The sequence below is a fragment of the Oxyura jamaicensis genome, chromosome 3 (assembly GCF_011077185.1).
Source record: "Oxyura jamaicensis isolate SHBP4307 breed ruddy duck chromosome 3, BPBGC_Ojam_1.0, whole genome shotgun sequence".
In the NCBI taxonomy this organism is placed as follows: Eukaryota; Metazoa; Chordata; class Aves; order Anseriformes; family Anatidae; genus Oxyura; species Oxyura jamaicensis.
The window spans coordinates 77,064,246-77,083,768 of record NC_048895.1 but is presented as its reverse complement, the minus strand read 5'-3'; the positions used below and the strand labels follow the sequence as shown (position 1 = coordinate 77,083,768).

Below are 19,523 nucleotides of genomic sequence, written 5' to 3'. Positions count from 1 at the left end.
TAAATATCCCAAATGAGCATTTCCTTCAGAGGTCTACTGTCCTCTTTCTCTTTTCTCACATTGTTTACACCAATTGTAAGTTAAATGTGTAATTAACAGTGTTGTGACCAATAAAAAACAACATGGGATCCCTGTAAATTCTGGGTTAATTTTAAAACAGTACTTAAAAGGAAGAGGTCAGGAAATCTGAACCTATGTTTTCTTATATTACCCACAAACACAACAGAAGAGATTTTACACTGGAAACTGAAAAACTTTAATGTTTTAATACAGGTGGAAGGTTAAGACAGCTATATACATTTCATGCAACATATATACAAGACCTCTCTTCATATATGATAGCTCTACCATACTGGCACAACTACTGGTGAATGCACTGCATTCAAAAAGTTTGGATAAGTCTTTCTCATTCTCCTAAAATAATAAATTAGAAGTTACGAAGCTACAGTTTTCTTAAGAATATACTGAATGAGGTTTTCAAAAGGACAGAGGTAAGAGGGTCAGGTCTCAATGGGAATTGAGCTTTGTGAAATTACTTTGATTTTTTTTTAAATCCTGCCTTGTATGTTGCAATACAGGCTCTGCTCATGTAGACATTTGGATATGTAATAAATTTGTCATACCTCTTAATCATCATTCAGCAGAAGATTCAGTTACTTTTCAGATGAATAACAATATTCAAATACCATAGAAATCATTAAAATTAATACGTAGCTTGAAAAAAAAAGATAAATGGATTGCAGTTGTAAAGATAAAAATTTGGCTAGTGTGTTGTACAGAGCAGTTCTAGGTATCAACATTGCCAGAGGAAAGGATCAATCACCAGCATACTGCTAACCTGTCTCATTTTCCAGTTTTTGTATCTCATTTTGTCCGGCCTCTGAGAGGTAAGATAAGAGTCTTTTATAGGCTTCTCTGTTGAAAAACAGAACAAAACAAAAATATGTGATGTGTTAGTTAAAAGTTTCACACATCCGAGGAGTAAAAGCACATAATTTCCAAACACATTGGGATATGAACCCACAATAACTTTTTCTTTCCCTATTTATCCACAGCTTTGTTTGCTGTGAATTTTTAGCATGGCCGGGTTGGAGGAAGAATGAGGGTTGCATAATTTACAGCTCTAAGTGTTGTGAAGATGCTTAGAAGTCTCTTTCCTTAGGGAGCTGCTGTGAAATAGATTTTTGTTTTATTTTAAAACATGGAGTTAACCAGGGCTTAGAGGTGATCTGCATTGAGACTTCACCGTGTTCGCTATCTTATTTCTGCACAGGACATCTCTCTGTGACTCACGCTACAGGTACAGTGATGAGAGATACTAGACTGCCAGGCTAATAAAAAGTGAATAATACAATTATAAATGAATTAAATATTTTTCATTACGTGGCCAATGTATACTCCTTGAATAACCTTTACCATCCCATCAATTTCATTCTTAAACGACAGGTTTTTGTTTGTTTTTAAGTAACCCAGGCCCTGCCAAAGCATATATCAAAACTTCTCCAGGCTGAGGTATGACAAAGATCTACTCTTTGAGGGGTACCAGTATGTGTAACGCAGACACTGAGGCCAGTTCCTGGCCTTGACCCACAAGAGGGTCTAGAGCCTGCATTCCAGTTAGGAGATCTAATGGAAGGAGCCCTTTTGGCTCAGGTGCAGAGCTGCCTCGATTTTTGTAGCAACATATACATGGTTGATGAAAGTTCACTGCTGCACCTGCACCAAGAGAAGCCACCATCTGGGCTGAGTTGCTCACCTCGTGCCATTTCCTCCTAAGGGTAGATGGATTCACACGTCAAATATTTCTGTCCTAAGTTCTCAAAGGGCAAATGGAGAAAGTGTGATTCTGCTGTGCCTGTCAGCGAGGAGGCCAGCCTTTCCTGAACAGCCACAACTCTCAGAAGTTTATATTATAGAAGAACTCTTAACATTCAGCCATGGAGCATCCCAGCATCTGAGATGATATCTGATTATGCTGTAATTTTACATCTAAGCCATAAGTTATCTAAAACAGGGACTTAAGGATAATTTACTGGGGCAGGAATTCTTCATTCCATGCTTTGTAACACAGAGTGTAGTGAACAGAGGCAGCCTGGCCTCTCTGAAATTCTGTGGGGGTCTGTAGCCCTAGTGCCAAAATATCTCTGAAAATACTTAGCAAACATAGATTAATAGCTTAAAACCATGAAAGGCATGAGCAAAGGAGATTTTGGTTGAACGCTTGTAAAAAATCACTCATTATTTTATTATCTGTACTGTCTAAATGTCTAACATTGCTTTCTTTCAAGAGAATATACCCCTACTATTCATTATTAGAAAGCAGTATTAAATAAAAAACAAACCTTTGTGCAGCATTTCTTCCAAGTCCTTGTTTGTGCTCTGAATCCTTCAGAGCCTGTGTCATTGTGGGAATCAGGCTGGTAACTAACGTCTGATCCAAGACTGCCACTGCTTCTAATATGCTGTAAACCCGGTGATCGTACACTGCAGTGTAGTCCTGGATAAACTGCCTGAGGGGGACACAGAGGCATTTAATGCAAGGTCAAAACTAGATGCAGAGAACATGCCAAGAACAACTGAAGAGTCTAATCAGAACAAGCAATCTGGCTGCATGGAAATTTTCCTATTGTTACACTGAAATACTCTACATGGAATACCTTCTCCAAACAGAGCCATGCTTTTGAAGGCTAATGCTGAGGGAAAAAAAAAAAAAAAAAAAAAAGCACGCTTTTTTTTTCAAGCAACTTGTCAGATTCTGCTGCTGTTTCGCCAGGGCTGACTTCTTCCAGAGCACTTAACTTTGTAATGCAGCTGTCTGAATGGAAAACTAAAAGATTACCTCATGCATCTCCTCTGCTGTATCCGCACGAGGAACAGGAGGGGACAGGCAGGATGTAGCAGAGGTATGGAATAAGTATAATCGACATTAAAATAATTACTTACTTGTCACAGAAATGAATTAAAACATACGTAAAACTTGTTTTATGAGGATTTCATCTCCATTATATACAATTCAAATTAGGCATGCAAATACACTCAGCATCACCATTCATAAGGAGATTTTCCCCTTAGAGCAGCAGTGCACCTCTCTACTGTAGTCCCTTCAAAACAGTACCTAATCCATGAAAAACACAGATATGTTTCTGTATATTTTTGCTCTGGCTTTTTGGCCAAGCTACGTTTAAAACCAGTGCCAAAAGTACCATAATTTAAGTGCCATAAACAAGAGACAATGTGGTATGTTAAAGATAATTAGTTATTTAAAAAAAACATGTTTGCTGTCAATTGGATTGCAGTAGATTCACTGCCAATTGGCATATTTTCTAGTTACCTAAATACAGAAGTCAGCTGTGTGGCATGTTCTCCTTCTGACCCCGCTTGGCAGCCTTCTACCATGCACTGCACAATGTCTGTAGATATTTTTTTAACTGTAAAAAAAAAAAATCACAAGATTCACACAGAGCTCTTGAACTGACCATCTGGATAATGTCTTTCATGAAGATTACAATTTTTAAATGAGGAAAAAAATGTTTTTTATCTTACTTTGATACAAGTGAAATGACTTAGAGCAGTTAGATTGGCTATAAAGAACAGAATGAATCACAGATTTATGCAGAAGTCCTATTTTCACCTCCATTATCCTTAAACATACAGGTTTTTAAGTACAATATTGTCTCTAAGTCAGGGCAGAGACTCACACTTAGTGGAAATAGGGATTTTATTTAAATTTAAGTTTTGTTTGTATTCTGTAATCATTCCTATTTGTATTGAAGAAGAGCAGTCATGGCATTATATCCTGCCCAGAGCTATACAGATCTACTCCTTACGTTCAGTGGTGGGTATTGTTCTGAATTCCACCCATTTGTTTTTTTTCTCTGACAACAACAACAAAAATCACTAGTTTCTTCCATTTATTTTTTCCAAATAAATATTCAAATTGCAAGATACAGCTCCTCCTTTGGAACAGTGGAACTGAGCTGCAACTACTTCTCTACAAGGGCATGGTGGAGTCCTGTCTAGGCGGGCAGTGTGTTGATGGCTACAGCAGCACGGGACATGCAGCTCACTCTAACCCACAGCACACTGCCAAGTGGGTACTTTCAGCTTCAGACAGATATGGCTACGACGGCAAACGTGGGTAGAAATATATGTGTTAATTCATTTAATATGAGCATATCTTGTCCTTGAAACTTTCACAGAAAGAATCAAAAATTGCTTTATTAGCCAAAACCCCCTGGAGAAGTCAGAGGTGAATCCCCACTTTGCTTAATACCTCTACTGGGAGCAAGGAGTGGAAATTGTTGGCACATTCACATTCATTATACAACTGTGGGGTGAACACAGTACTTCGTTTTTTAAGAAGCTAAAAATAAAGAAGTTATTACTACCAACTAGAACGTGCTGAAAGAAAAGGAGACTCAAAGATCCCTTCATAAATGAATTAAAGGTAGTGGGTTGGTTTCCAGTGCCTCTATGTGGAGAACATGCTCTAGACTTATTTGGGCTAAAAGCTTTAGGTGCAAGAAAACTTCCACAGTTACTGAGTCTGGGAGAAAGGAAATGCCGTTCAGATTCCTGACAAACTGATTGTTAGTTCATCAGAGAACAGCACTTGAGTCCAAAAGCAGAGCTCCTGTCTTGGAGACAGAAGTCCCAGCCTACTTAATGACCAGCCAAAGCTTGTCCAGTTTATCTGGCTAATGCATCTCATTCTCCTCATCTAAAAACCATGGAAAACTTGCACATTGGGATGAAGGATGCTCAGCAGTATAGAAGTCTTACAGGTGTACAGAGATGTATTAAAAGCAAACAAGGGGCTCACCTTGTAGCTCATTAACCAGTACCAAGCATTTCAACACAGCTGGGAGAACCAAGCCGATGTCACAGGGTGCAGTGGTCTGCGTTCGCTGAAGCACTTCAAGAATGAAAGCAAGAACTGAGGCCAAGCGAGGAGGCGGAGCACTGCCTTTGAATTGCATGTAGTTTTCACTGGGAAGACAAAGCAAACCAAAACAGTCTGTTGTTTTATTTTTCTTTCATTCAGTGCAAGCACCATGTACTTGAAAATAACATTGTGATATTTCAGCAGGAGGCCTGTTACATAGATTTCTATCTTTATCTAGACTCTGCTAATGGCTTGTATTTATCTTAGGCTTAGAAATGGCTCCCAATTTATCAGAGGACAGTGATGCCTTCTGACTCTTCTGTTGAGGGATGTAAAAAATAGCAGTCATACTTATAAAGCCAAGTGTGACTATGAAAGTTAAAGCTGCGTAAAATAGCTGAATAAAAATAGGATTCAAAACAACATCCAAAATGTAGCTGTTGTTCAATTACTTTATTTAGTTTTATGTGCTATTGTCAGTTCACAATTCAACTTGTGGTAACAGCTCCTCTGTCACTACTGGTACTGTTACTTTTGGCAACGGTACGTTGAAACAGAACAACCTCTGCTTTTGCTCCATCAGAGTTAATGCAATCATCTCCAGTACAAAATTGGTCACAAAAATAAAAGGTAACCTGTCAGTCTGCAACAAGAACAAGTTTTGACATTGCTGACATTGACTGTCCCAATTCTAATGACTTTTTAATTTTTACTTTTTTAAAAAATACTTTTTTCCAAAAGAAGTGATGCAAGATGGAACTACTGTTGATTTGACATTACAAATGACTTTACTGAAAACTGTAGACAATGATTGTTACCTGGGAACATCCAGGAGAGAAGAGTGCAGGTAAATAGAACAGAAAATTTATTCATCAGTTAACAAGAGCACTCCCAGAACGTTCAAATTAACTTTTTAGATATTTAATAGTAATTATCCTTAGCTACCCAAACTAGCAAATTTGTCTGCTGAGCAATGCATCAATTAAAAACTGTTATCCTTGTTAAAAAAATGTAAGGCACACTTATACAAATTTACACTTTCAAATAAAACTGACTTTAAAAGATCTGAATATTTGAATGCACACTGACGTAACTTACAAAATAAAAATTGTAACACTTCTAAATCCTTTTCATCATGTTGTCTTCTGTTAGTATCTCTGAAATCTCCCGCCCCATTAACTTACTATGAAAATTGCAGACGATTTTTTGGGGGTGGGTAGGGTACTCTTCCACTACAATGATTCTCTGACCTGGATAAAACACTCTGGTTCAGTTTCCTCTGTGCAGCAGCAAGATATTCATTACCTCTCGTATGGCAAAAAGGCTAATGAACTTTGTATGTATTTATGTGTAGACCTAGTGACTGCCTCCTGACCACCCAACAGTTTATAAATCAGGCTGCTGTTCGGTTCTAAGATATTCTTCCCAGATCACTAAGAAATGTTTCTATGTCTTACAAGTCACCAAGTGCTATTACACTTTCAGAACTTTCCTTCCACTATCAATCTTAAAATTCACATATGCATGCACACATTCACAAATAACTTTATTAAGATGACAAAGTTTGAGTATTCATAAGTTCAAAAAAAATGTCAGAAGGAAGACTGTGAAATCTTAATTCACTCCCTTAATATGTGATAATACAAGCTTTACTTACAACATTGCCCACCGTATTTACCTACAATCAACACCGATATTCTTTTAATCAACATGTATACACGCGCTTTAACAAAGAGAAGTAGAGTTACCTCAGATAAAAGCAATCATCTTATATTTGATGGGGGTTGATTTTTCTCCCAATGTGAAGAAAAAATACAGACTGTATCTCTACATCTCTGTCTTCCCACACCCCAAAATCTCTACTTCCCCTGGGTAGCTGGCACATTTATGTATATCCTGACACTCACAAGAGCACCTCATCCTCCCATGCACAGGCAGCTGTGACAACTGACTCTGTGACCCTAGATACTGCCCGGGATGCAACCACATGATGAGGTATATTGGAGTGCAGTGTTTCTAGAAACATACTTACTTTTCATGTGGCGACATGTGATATTTTTTTTTTTATTATAGTCTAGAACCTCCATCCTTAGTGACTCTCTCACCAGCTTCCAAATCGTCTCAGTTTTACCTTGCTGCTCTGTATGCTTTATCCTTCCTTGGCTCCCTACCCAGCCAAACTATCAGTTATTGAGAAAACAACAATGATATTCCCTTTCTCATTAGTTGTTTGTGAAATCTGAGTACGTGACATTTTGTTCTTCGCCTGGCCTTACTTTATGACATGCAGAGTGGTCTTCCGTAGACGGAGCATCTGGGGGACTGTAACGGAGCTGCCTAAAGCAGTCAACAGAGGATGCTGTCCAACTCCAAGTACAGTTGGTGAAGAAGGGAGAAATCGTCCAAAATAATGTTGAATAATGCTCCCAAGCAGTTGATTTAAATAGGCCCCCTGAGTTTGGGACTGGCAACATATAAAGGATAGGCCCTGTGAAAGAAAGAGAAAGAAATTGAGTAAGTCTGTCTGCACTGATCAAGTCCAACAACAGGGAGGTAAATACTCCTTACACACTGCATGCAAATTACTGCTATACACATAACCTACTGCATGACAAGTAAATATCAGTAACTTGCTGCACCTATGATGGTCTATGGATAAAATGTCAAGCCATGGCTTACAAAGGAGAGAAAGTCTTTTACAGGACTAACTAATATACTTGGAAGATGATCTTTGGGGCATACAATCTTCCTTTCAAATCTGAAATAAAACCTTGGCATTTCAGACCTCAAAGGCTTTCTGTGCCCAAAAGCTCCTCATCTCTTTTTCAAATACGTATGTGGTCTAATGAAGATAGAATAGCAGTCTGACATGAAAAAAAAATTGCTGATCGCATGAACAAGTTAATTAGGCATTGTTTGTAAGGGATTTAAATATTTTTAAAAATCTGTTTACAATAAGGCTAAAACTGATGTGACTTATCCAGTGTAACCTATATTGATGCCAGGGAAAGATCTATAATGAAAGCAGGTGATGTCTAGGCAAGTTTCTATGTGAACACTACCTATAGTTATACAACATGTATGTTTTACCTGTGGGAAGGGAATATCTCTCTTATTTGTAAAAGTTTATGTGAGATAAAGTTAAGAATTCACTTCCCATTCTTTTGGTTACTGAAAGGAAGAAGAATGAATCACTAAGGGGAAAAAAAAGCCCAATTGTCTCCTATCACAAGGGTCACAGTAAGGAGTACAAATAGAAGTCTCTTCAGAATTCAGTTTTCACAATAGTTTTGTCCAACAGGAACAATGACATAAAAGAAGTTCAAGCACAGAGATCCCCAGACAGCAACTTCAACAGTACTTCAAGCTTCCATTAGCACTGCAGTCCATATGTTTGCAATCCAGACTCCCGTTTTGGTAGGATATCTGCCTGAATATTGATGGTTATTGAGGCAAGCTAATGTCCCTAAGAGTCTTGAACTATTCATTCATACATTAAGGTAGAAAATTCAGAAATACTTGAAAGCCACTTTTGTTCCTGAGCTACTGACAGAGAGCATTTCCCATTGCTTTTTGGAGAGGAGCTCCCTCACAAACATAACAAAGCAATTGTTAGAAGTGTTTGGGCTGTGCACTTAGTCATATGGTCTGAATTTTTGGGTAGACCTGTGTGGAGCCAGAAGTTGGACTCGACGATCCTTATGAATCCCTTCCAACTTGGGATATTCTATGATTCTGTGATTCTATGAATTCTTTCAGAAAAAAAAAAAAAAAAAGAACAAAACAAAGAAAGAAAGAAAGAAACAAACAAACAAATTGAGACATAACTAAGAGTCTTTTTGGCATTTTTGTGAAATGGGGAGTTCCAGATTTTGGTCCCATAGTATGCAAATACAAGAAATATGGGATTTTAAGAAATGAGATGCTTCAAGACCTGCCTCAAGATTTGCTGTAGGCAGCCCTCCTGAACAGACATGTTTGTCAGGGGTTGAACTTCACGTGCCTCTGGAACTCCCTGGGAATTGTGGTGTGTTCCAATGATAAAAGCCACATTCCCTTTGAACTTTGGTAAGCAGTTCAGACTGTCTCAGCGTTTTGCTTATGTACAGCAAAATTTTGTAGTAAAAGACAGCTGCTACTATATCAAAATTCTTAAAAACACACTACTTGGCAAGCAGAAGGCTCAGAAAGACTGCTGTAGATCATTTACCTTGTAAGCCTGAGTGTTTAATGTTCTCAATTAGACATTGCAGCAAGCATATAGAAGAGTTGCCTCTATAGAGTTGTCCTTTCTTCAGCACAAAAAGAAAAATATTCTATAATCCCATAACCAGAGCTGGCACTCTTAAGTCTCTAGGCTATTTCAGCATGACAAAAAACATATGAGAAGGTGCATTAATCTAGCTGATAAAAGGGTCACAAAAGAACTACATAACCTTACAGAGGATACCTGTAAGAATGCATCAAAGAACATAACACCTGTGGAGAAGTAATAATGATAATTACTAAAATAGGACAAGCCTTCAAATTGAGGAGCAACAAATGCCACATAGTATCAAGAAAAGAGATGAAATCACCTATTCTTATTAAATAAGTTGCTGTTCTTAAGAAAGGATCCTAAAGATAGTTGATAGGTGGAATACAAACAAGAAATATTAGAATTGATATCTCTGAATCAACTCCTGTAACATTTTCACTTGAAGATGGATCCACAAATCTAGCCTGATGATTCATAAGAGCACTTTATTTTTAAGTTGAAGTAAATTGATTCTGAATTTTTAAGTGTGGGATGGGGACAGAAGTAATCTGAAAAAGTATGAAAGGATTAAATTTAAAAACATCACCCTGTCACGAGCATTACTGAGAGAAAAGTCTTGTTTGCTGGGGTGGGGAAGGACAGAAGTCATGAAAGATTTTTCTTCTTTAGTTACCTGATGAGGATAAAGAGTGCCCTTGATAAGAGTGCCCTTGGTACCCAATAGGAGAACTGTTAACTTAAGTAGTGTTTAAAAGCATGGAAAACCTATTTGTTCTGTAGGTTCCTTTTTGGTGGGTCAGGCAGAGATGGTGCCTCTCAAAAAAGCCACAATTTTGAAAACCACACAGCAATACCAGAATCTCTTCTCAGTACGGAGGATCCTCACATTTTTTTCTTACTTCAGAATGGAATTTACAAGTTCAGCACTAAAGGCTTCCAAGATACTAATTCTCTTTTCCAACTGGGAACAGTGAGGAAAAATCACCTCCCATTTTGCAGGTAGACAGAACAACACCCACAAAACAAAAGAAAACCAAACAAAAAGACTTCCATAAGCTAAACAAATCCATAAATCAGTCTCTACACATGAAGGGAATGCCTACAGTATCAAAGCTCTTCAGGCAAGAATCAGACTTTTAGGCATCAACACTTCTGTTATTCCCCGAAAATTTCCCGAGATGAACTTGGTTTTCTCTTTTGGACACGAAGGCCCACTGACTTAGCTCAGTGTGTTTTTTATTTTGGGACCTTCCTATTTCTTTCAAAGTGTGGAAATCAGCAGACCTGTACAAGGTTGGACAATGTCTTATTCCAAGTAGCACAAGGGATAAATTACCAACACTGCACAGTAGCTGCGAATCTCTGAGTACAACAGCAAAATACCCTAGGCAGTGCTGACCAAGGATGTGATTACAAGGAAATCACATGGTACTTTCTTCTTTTACATCCTACCAGTAATTAACAGAGATGAAGGAAGCTGCGAACAGTAGCTTCCTTCTGACAGAGAAAAGAAACACATGCTACTGGACTGAGATCCTGGAGCAGAGATCTGAAATCAGTCACACCAGACTCCTAGGACAATCCCTACAAAGCAGATGGACATTAAAGAGTTGAGAGCACTGCCTGCTATTATTAATATTATTATTAACTGTGTTCTTTAGCCATCTACTGAGGTTAAAATTTAAAACAAAAAACAAAGACATTTTAAGAGGAGCAGAGCATGACAACATCTGCTCCTCTTTTTAACAAAAGGCAACCGGTTCCTGTGCGTGTTCACTGCAGGAACCTTTTGTGACCAGAGCTGCCTCTCTTCTGATTTATCCATATATCTGTAAATCACCTGTGGAGAGCGAAGAACCGATTAATATGGATTACTGGAACTATTCACTGCAGAAATGCCAAGCTACCTAATGATGACTTATAATATCAGTCCTGCTGTTGAATAAATCTGCTGCTCACCAATTAATGTCGTACAATTCCTATTAAACACATACTATAATTCACAAAACATATTAATAAGCTTGCTCAAATACTGGACCACAGATGTGTCTTGCAGCAGGGCTTTTAAGGTCTGATCTCTGACAAATGCTGAGCCTACACAGGCCCATTAAAATTACTGGAAAATGTATGTGCCAAGCACTACTTAAAATTAAGATCTTTCACCACTCTCCTGTATTTAGATAGAAATAAACCATTTTCTGTATTTGGACAGGATAAACATTGATAAATCAAGCAGGGTATCTCATCTATCCCAGTATTATATACATTATGCTTATTCCATGCACCGCACCGTAGTCTTCAAGATGTATTTAAACTACTATTTATTCGCTGAAGTTCTGTACACTGCTTCAGTTCTTTCCTGTATTACTGGTAAACATCTATCAAAATTCCTCCAAACCATTCTCCAATAAATCCATCATATAGCAATCTCAACTGGTTGGTAATTTCTTGTAGTAGGTTTCAACGATCCACTATCACACAAATCAGCTACTTTTTATTTTATTTTTTTAAACAAAGACAAAATACCAAATGTTAGATTTTACACACACCATTATCACATAATTATAAACAGTTCCATAAAATAAAAAGGTTGTTCATTCTTGTTCTTCATGAAATCTGTCATTCAAACTACTACAAAGACACCTTTGATATTATATCCCAACCTGGTCCAGTGGAAGGTGTCCCTGCCCATGGCAGAGGGTTGGAACTAGATGATGTTTAAGGTCTCTTCCAACCCAAACCATTCTATTATTCTATGAAAATCTTTCCTAGGTCATCAAATATTATCAAAATAGATGATGCACAATGAAAGAAATAATATCCATATGGTTAATAACTCTTTGGACAAGAAAAATAATATCAGTTTAAGAGTTGCAAAGCAATTTTAGAGCTAGGGTATTTTGATAATGCAGTATCAGTGAGCAAGTTTGAGGGAAACTTCCTGGTAAGCTCAAAGTGTAGCGGAGTACAGACCAGTGGCACAATAACTACCAAAAGCACAGCCGTACAGCCAAAATTTATATATGCAGTAAAAACACAAAACTAAACTAAAACTAAACATAGTCAGTCTGAATTGAGGAGAGAGAGAGACAATGTCAAGTCTTAATTAGTGCATTTGACAATTTGTGCTTGTTTAAAATTACACAAAGACTGTGAATTTGAATAAAAATAAAACTGTAGGGTTTTATGGGAGGGAGTGACAGAGGGTGGGATACAGTCAGTTTTGATGAATAGAGATGGTAGTAATAAACCATTCCAACTATGCTGTGAGGAAATCAGAACATCAGAATATCCGAGTTGGAAGGGACCCACAAGGATTATCGAGTCCAGCTCCTGGGTTGGAGCTTAAGGTCCTAGGAAATAAGATGGAACTTAATATTTCATCCTAAAAGATATAAAATTGGCCTCTGCCATTACAGTGATAAGCAGATGTGATGGTCTTTCTTAGAGACAAGATCATCCTTTTTAATCCTGCTGTCTAAGTTGTTTGGCCAGTTGCATTACCATTGAGTAGGGTCTGTGACGTTTAGGGGAATTTTATTTATTTGTTTACAGTTCCAAAATTCTAAAGCATTTCATAAAACTGTTGCAACAATGAATATCTGAAATTAAGTACCTGCTACAAAGACTGATTTCAAATCCTTTTCAAAATCGATATAAAAGGATCAAATAAATCACCTTAAGATTATTTATTGAAAACTCTGGGAAGTATAAAGTTTTGCAAACCGCTGTATGCAAACTGTTACATTTTCCAAGATCTGAATTGTTTGTTTTGGTTTTGTTTTGTTTTGTTTTCTCCCAACAAAGGGGGCAGAGCCCACACTGAAGGAGCTTAAGAGAGAGAATTCAGGACAAGAATCAAGAATTAAAGATTGAAATGGAGCCTGGAACTTTTCAGAAGACCGGGGAGTCTGATTAGCAATGCTACAGAAGAGCTTTTATGCTTTGATGATGTATAAAGAATTTGCATGCATAAAAAGTTATTTTGTATGGTCTCCAAATTCCTGTTTCTTTATTTTCATGTAACTGGCCAAGGAATAAATTGTAAGCCAGGGTATTAACAGGGACAGATCTATGGAACAACGTTTGTCTAATTTTAGGGAGAACTAGGGCTCCTGCACTAGAATATCGCTGTTCCACCCCCCTGAATGGGCACCAGACGTAGGGCAACCTCCCAAGGAGAGGCTGATTACTTATTTCACCAGCAGCCTAAGTTAATCAAGATGAGGTTACTCCCAGAGGATGCAGTTTCTCTGTCTTTCCTCCTACTGTAGTTACATGCTTTCCCTTCCACATATACTATTTTATCACTTTCCTGGTTTGCCTTATTTATTTATTTATGCGGGGCTAGTTACCAGTTGCATCAGCTCACACATTTCAGCAAAATCATTAAGCAAATTAAATGGGAGTGCACATGGGGTGAAAGGGAAGGAATTCACACTCAAGCCAACTTGGCTTAAGCCAACTGTGAAACGATTACTTGAGAAGTCAGAGTCCCTAGTACCCATTTGATCTCAAAGGAGCTCAGGAGCAGCCCTAAGAGAATCAGTTTTGGAACAGATATTGAAATATTTTCCATTTTGAGTTGGCTCTAAGTTGGCATTTTTCCACTTTCCCAAACAAAGGGGAAGGAAATATTTCTGAATGAATGAAGAGGTTTGTAGCATTTAAAATGCTGGGACCTTGTAAATACAAACAAATAATAAAATATAAAAGCTCTGTATTGAAATGGGAAAAATAAGTCTTCTCCTCTTTGTCTTCTCTCCCCAAGTCTTTATTAAATTAAAAAATTGCTAGTTTTCTAGAAACAGCATTATCTATAATAAACTACTGAGTCAATAAGATCATCTAGCTTAGCCTGAAAGCACATGGACTAAGCAGCAGATTGCTGAAGAGTCCCACAGTGAGGTCAGAAAGTCAGAGACTGGCAGAGAAAACAGGAAACAAAGGTCCACAACACTTGGACTTCAAAACCAACTTGAGTGGCTTCATCTTAAAACTACATCCGTATGTGCAGACTACAGAGAAAGAGTACTCTCTGACTAAAATAGTAAATTAGCAAGCAGACAGTCACACTCTGTAGTAATATCAGTGTCCAGATGGCCCTACATGTATATAGCTTCTGAAAATACCTACAGAGCAGCAAAGCAAGTCATATTCTGCACATCATTATATAATCATATTCATTTCCATATGACAGGCCATCAATCACAATGCAACTTTTGAAAGAAGGAATAAATCCAAGGGATGTTTACAATGTCACCACTGTATTATTTCACAATACAATCCAGTATGCAATCGGTTAAAACTACAATCAAAACGAAGATTAGGAGTGAAGGGAAAAAGCAAGCAGAGTTGCAAGGATTTCCAAGGTAAAATATACCAACTTATTTATTTTAAAAATACAACCTTTTCCTCACCCATAGGGATTAATCTCTCTCTACAGCTTCACCAAGCCTTGCAGAGTTTCAAGAGTGATAGGTAAGCTGAGGGGAGAATGAGACGAGTAACAGGACACAAGGCTTTACACGTGTAAGCATAAACAGTAGGAAAGGCATTTGATTCAGCAAAATATATCCTCAAACTATTAAGATAAAACAGTGCCATGATATGCAGAGGCTTGTCTTTTGTTACTAAGAGCAACACAAACTACTCAGAGTGGCTCATCTTTAATTATCTAGAGTTAGCAAAGTCAAGGATGATTTAAAACATTTGTTTGCTCTGTCATCTCAACAAATGTCTCGCTACATATTATGATTATTTCAACTGCTGTTTCAGAAATCTCTTACATCAGAGACACTGCAAAGAGCAGGTTGGCTAAGAGCCTCTCTATATACAGCAAGCAGACTGGCAACTCTGGAAGGTAGCACAGCATAGCTGCATGCACTAAGAGGAAAGCCAATGGGGTGGCATTTTTCCTTCCACTTTCACAAGAAGAAAAATCTCCTCTTGCTGCTTCTTTATATTCAGTCAGTGCTTGTTCTGATTAGGGGAAAAAACAAAAACAAAACAAAAAAGCACCTCCTCTGCTGTATGAATCTTTTCCTAAAGCTACGTGTGTCTGCTGATAATAGAGTTCAGATATTTACCTGAAGATAAAGAGGTAGGCTTTCCTGAATGGCAGACAGCAAAGCCACGGGCAGCTCTTTGTCCTGCTGGAGCACAGAGTGGGGCAGCAGCAAGCAATCTATGATGCGGAACAGGAGTTGCTGTGCTTTGGAAGTGGCCAGTATTGGTGCCCAGTTCTTTACAAGACATCCTGTTGAAAAATAACCAAGAAATCCCAAAGCAATTTACAATCATGAAAAAAAAAAGAAAGCCTAAAGAGGAAATGTATTGAGTAGATAATCCAAGAGTAACAACAGCAACGGTCTTATTCCCTTAGAAACAGCCCAAAGAAAAATTTAAGTCCATTTACAATTCAGCAAAGTAAAAGTACCAACTTATTTCAATATATTACAGGTTTTAATACAAGTGAAGCAGTTTTAGGAAAAGTACAGTAAAGCTGAAGAAAGGGCATTCTCTCACAGCCCTGCAGAAAAATTAACTAACCTTGGTACATAACAGTACTGCAATCAGCACACGTGCACTTCTACCTGACTGTGTGCATTGATCCCATTATACAAAGAGGCAGTGCTTTTGCCTTCCACTCATATTTCTAACAACGCTGTGGCCACCTCAGCAGCTACTCACACACACATTCAATGCTAGGAAAACATTAAATAGCTTTCAAATTGTGTTTAATGTATTTAATTTGGCAGACTGAAAGGACGAGGAGCAGCTAACTGCATTATACCAGAAATGTCTCTCCAGATAATTGTGGGCTCTCAGTCCACAAAACAAGAACCTCAGAGAACACCTTACTTGTTTTCTACACGTTACCTACACTTGCACAGCTATGAGACAGTTTTAAGAAGTTGTTTTGAGTTTCAAAAATAAAAGGTAAAAAAGTTGATGTGTAAATACCCTGACTTTGAGAAACATCTTAGTACAAGTGAGATGCAATTTTTCTTGAGAAAATAACTCGTGTTAATACTCAAAATACATATGTAATAAAATAAGGTGTCTAATTAAGCAGATTCCTATGTAGTAGTTTTCACAAACACTCTTAAGTTTATATTTAATTAGAAGCAAAAAAAAAAAAAAAATGCTGGCTGGAAACTACAGGAATACCCCATGAAAATATGTTTAAGACTTCAAAAATAATGAGAGATCAAAAGCAGGCTGTTGCAAGATATTATTAATCTATAAAAGTCATCCATTACCATCTCTAAAAGCAACGAAAAACAACATTAATCTTGCAGAGTGAAAGAAAACACAACAATCAATCACAGAGAAAGAGAATGATCACTAAACAATACTTCTAATAACATTGTCTGAGCTTCCTCTTTTGAAAGAAACATGATCATTCTGACTAAAAGTACTCCTTCTATTATCACTGCTGTGATGTATGGGACAGTAGTAGACACAATCTGACATGTACAGTGTCCAAAAACAGCAGGTTTTTCAGATTTGTTATGAATCTGGCTTTGTCCTTGTAATATAACAAGCTCACAGAATGTGAAGAGACTGAAATACACTTAAATATCTTAAAGTCTTTTATAAACTTATTTTTTATCTAAAAAAGAAAGGACAATTTCTTGAAGACAGCAGCATGGTTGAAGATGAATCATTTCCTACTTCAAAGAACAGAAAGGAAAATACCAATCTAAAATTACTTTACAAGGCTCCACCCCAACAACTGGATATCTAAAAACATTTCATTTGACAGACGTCATGTACATCAACATATGCAGCTCTTGCAATAGAATAGTAAAGTATTTTTAACAGAATTCAAATGTCATTGTATTTGATACATGCTTTTGCATGGTGGTCATGCTTTTCACTGTACTCCTCACAATCATGATGCATATATTATAATCATGATGTATATATATTGTGTGTGCATGCAAATCATTATCTCTGTCTTTAAGATATATAGGGTTTACTTTCCTTTTTTTTTTTTTTTTTTTAAAGATAAGTGAACCAGACTGTGGCATATTTACTCATAACAAACAGAAATCATTTTCCCATCCTATCATTGTTTTTCCATTTTATTGAGAGAATGGTAGAATTTGAGTTTTAATAAAGCACAAGTTGTATATAAGAGGAGTAATTCTAAAAGGATTCATGTTAAATTGCTAATTTGCTTAAGCAGACCTTTCTGTTATCATAACTCCAGTAAATATGATGCAGCATCATAAAACTGCTTCACTGACTTGTCATTGTTTCTGCTTTTGTTTGGGTAAAACAAGTGATTTTCTGTGGCAAAAGACATGAAAATGTCTTACGTTGGAAAATACTGATTTGCAGGGATAATTAAAAAAAAAATCACAAAAAGGTTAGGATTCATAGCACCAGGATAAAAAAAGAAAATTAATGGATGAAAAATAAATATTTAACTAACATCTTGGTGACTTTGCTTTTTTAAACCATTAAGATGGACAGTACAGAAAACAGAATTCCTTATACAACAGATTCCTTATACAACTATTTCCTAACACAGAAGAGATTGCAAATTAGTTACCTATGATCCAATATGTAAGCTGCAGACCTTCTGGAGGCCCTTTTACCTTCAGGTAAGGTTTTACATACTTTAATACATCACCTAAATACTCCATACACTTTAGTATCATAGCAGATTTCTCAGGGAGCGTCTGAAGGCCACTGTAAGTTCTACCAACAGCCTGAGAAAACAAAAACATTGAAATAAATATAAATAAACTTACTAAGTCTCTCATGAGGTTTGGGTAATTTTGCATATACAAAAAACCTAATATATAATTTCTTTTCACTCAAGTTCTCCTATGAGCTAACATAAAGATGTACAGTACCTTGATGAATTGGACAAGAGCATTTTTAGGGTCTTGCTTCAGAACTGATTCTTCAACATGAGCCTTTGAGAGAATGTTTTCTACTTCTGAGAGTTTAAAAATCAGTCTTGTCATTTCAGTTAGCTGTTCCTTATAGGCTTTTCCTGATTGTTACAAGAGAGCAGAAATACAGCACACAGTTATGCTTTTCTATTTACTTGAGTCACAAAATCATAAGGTGAAACATGATTTTGAAATATCTAACATACAGATTCTGCAACTGACAGCATCCTTCTAGACAAAGAATGTGTGACTAGACTAGTTATGTTTCTAAAATGGATACACAAGAAGAAAGAATATTAAAGATGGACAACCAAGTCTTTCATTTTCCTCATGGTTTTCTTAGAAAACTGCAAAATGTGCATAAAGATAGAGTTGCTAGAAGATGTGTTCTACAGATAATTAGAACCGCAGAGTTCTGTAGAAAAAGTGGTGAAATATTGCTCTAAGACAGCAAAATACTCAATATAAACCAGGGAAAAATTACTTGAAAATGGATTTTTTTTCTTTTAGGGGGTTCACAGCGTGATTTCTGACTATTTACTTCAGATTTTCACTTTTTTCAGAACAGTTTCTCCATGGGGGAAAAATAGCTTGTCTCCTTGGGAGCAAGTTTTTGTTCTTTGCTTCCAAGGAAACAAGCTCTTTTATCTTTGTTTGTGATAAATTTGTCATATGCAGAGCAGGCAAACCATCAATAAATAGCACAAACAGCGTAAAGAAACACATTTTGTAATTAGGTAAAAGTAAAGGAATACAAACAAAAATACATTTTGTAATTAGCTGAAAATGTTTGCCAGTTTCGCAATATAGAATCGTTACTGCAAACATTAGGGAAATGTGAACACTTACCAACTGTTCGCTCAGCATCTGTCTTGGCCAGCATACCAGTCGGTTGATCTATGAACATTTGCAAAACGCATCGAAACCAAGAACGTACTGTCAGAGCTTCGTAGGATGTATAGCCCATCTTAGAAAAAGCTTCACACAGCTCACTGCATAGGTAGAAGAGGAATAAAAAGGTAAAGAGATCTAATAGAAGCATGTAAAAAGGTGACAGAGTGTTTCATTTGGCTCTGGATATATAGAAACTGTGCATATAAGCAATTAGAAATAAAGTAAAAGAAAGGACAAATCAGCATTCCTTCTGTGTACTCCACAGATTTTGCTCACGGTATCCTGATGCCTAAGTACAGATAAAATGATAGATTCTGTAATGCCACACATAGTAACATAAAAGCATATAAACGAATGCTTTCATATGTTTGTTTTCTCTGCATAAAACAAAACAGAAGGAGAAAAGCATTCACACAACGGAGAATGTCTTATTCTCTCAGTGGATAATTTGACAGTGCTATCCAAACCGCTGACATACAACGCTGAGAACAGTTTACCTGAATCAACCTGGAACTTTGTATTCATGCTGCTTATGCTTCCCCAGCCTTTCATATGAAGCTAGCTCAGGTAC

General features: G+C 37.0%; 1 protein-coding gene across 2 annotated transcripts in view; it reads right to left on the bottom strand.

Moving 5' to 3' along the window:
- Positions 1-232: 232 nt before the first annotated feature.
- MMS22L (MMS22 like, DNA repair protein) overlaps positions 233-19,523 on the bottom strand; it is a 93,556-nt gene continuing 74,265 nt past the window's right edge. For both annotated transcript variants that reach the window (XM_035319984.1, XM_035319985.1), the window contains exons 17-25: positions 18,908-19,050; positions 18,017-18,159; positions 17,710-17,869; positions 15,233-15,402; positions 7,162-7,373; positions 4,823-4,989; positions 3,332-3,428; positions 2,343-2,510; positions 233-915 (exon numbers count right to left, since the gene is read on the bottom strand). In XM_035319984.1, coding sequence (XP_035175875.1) covers positions 834-915; positions 2,343-2,510; positions 3,332-3,428; positions 4,823-4,989; positions 7,162-7,373; positions 15,233-15,402; positions 17,710-17,869; positions 18,017-18,159; positions 18,908-19,050 — 1,342 coding nt within the window. In that variant the 3' untranslated portion in view covers positions 233-833. The remainder of the gene's footprint in view (positions 916-2,342; positions 2,511-3,331; positions 3,429-4,822; positions 4,990-7,161; positions 7,374-15,232; positions 15,403-17,709; positions 17,870-18,016; positions 18,160-18,907; positions 19,051-19,523) is intronic.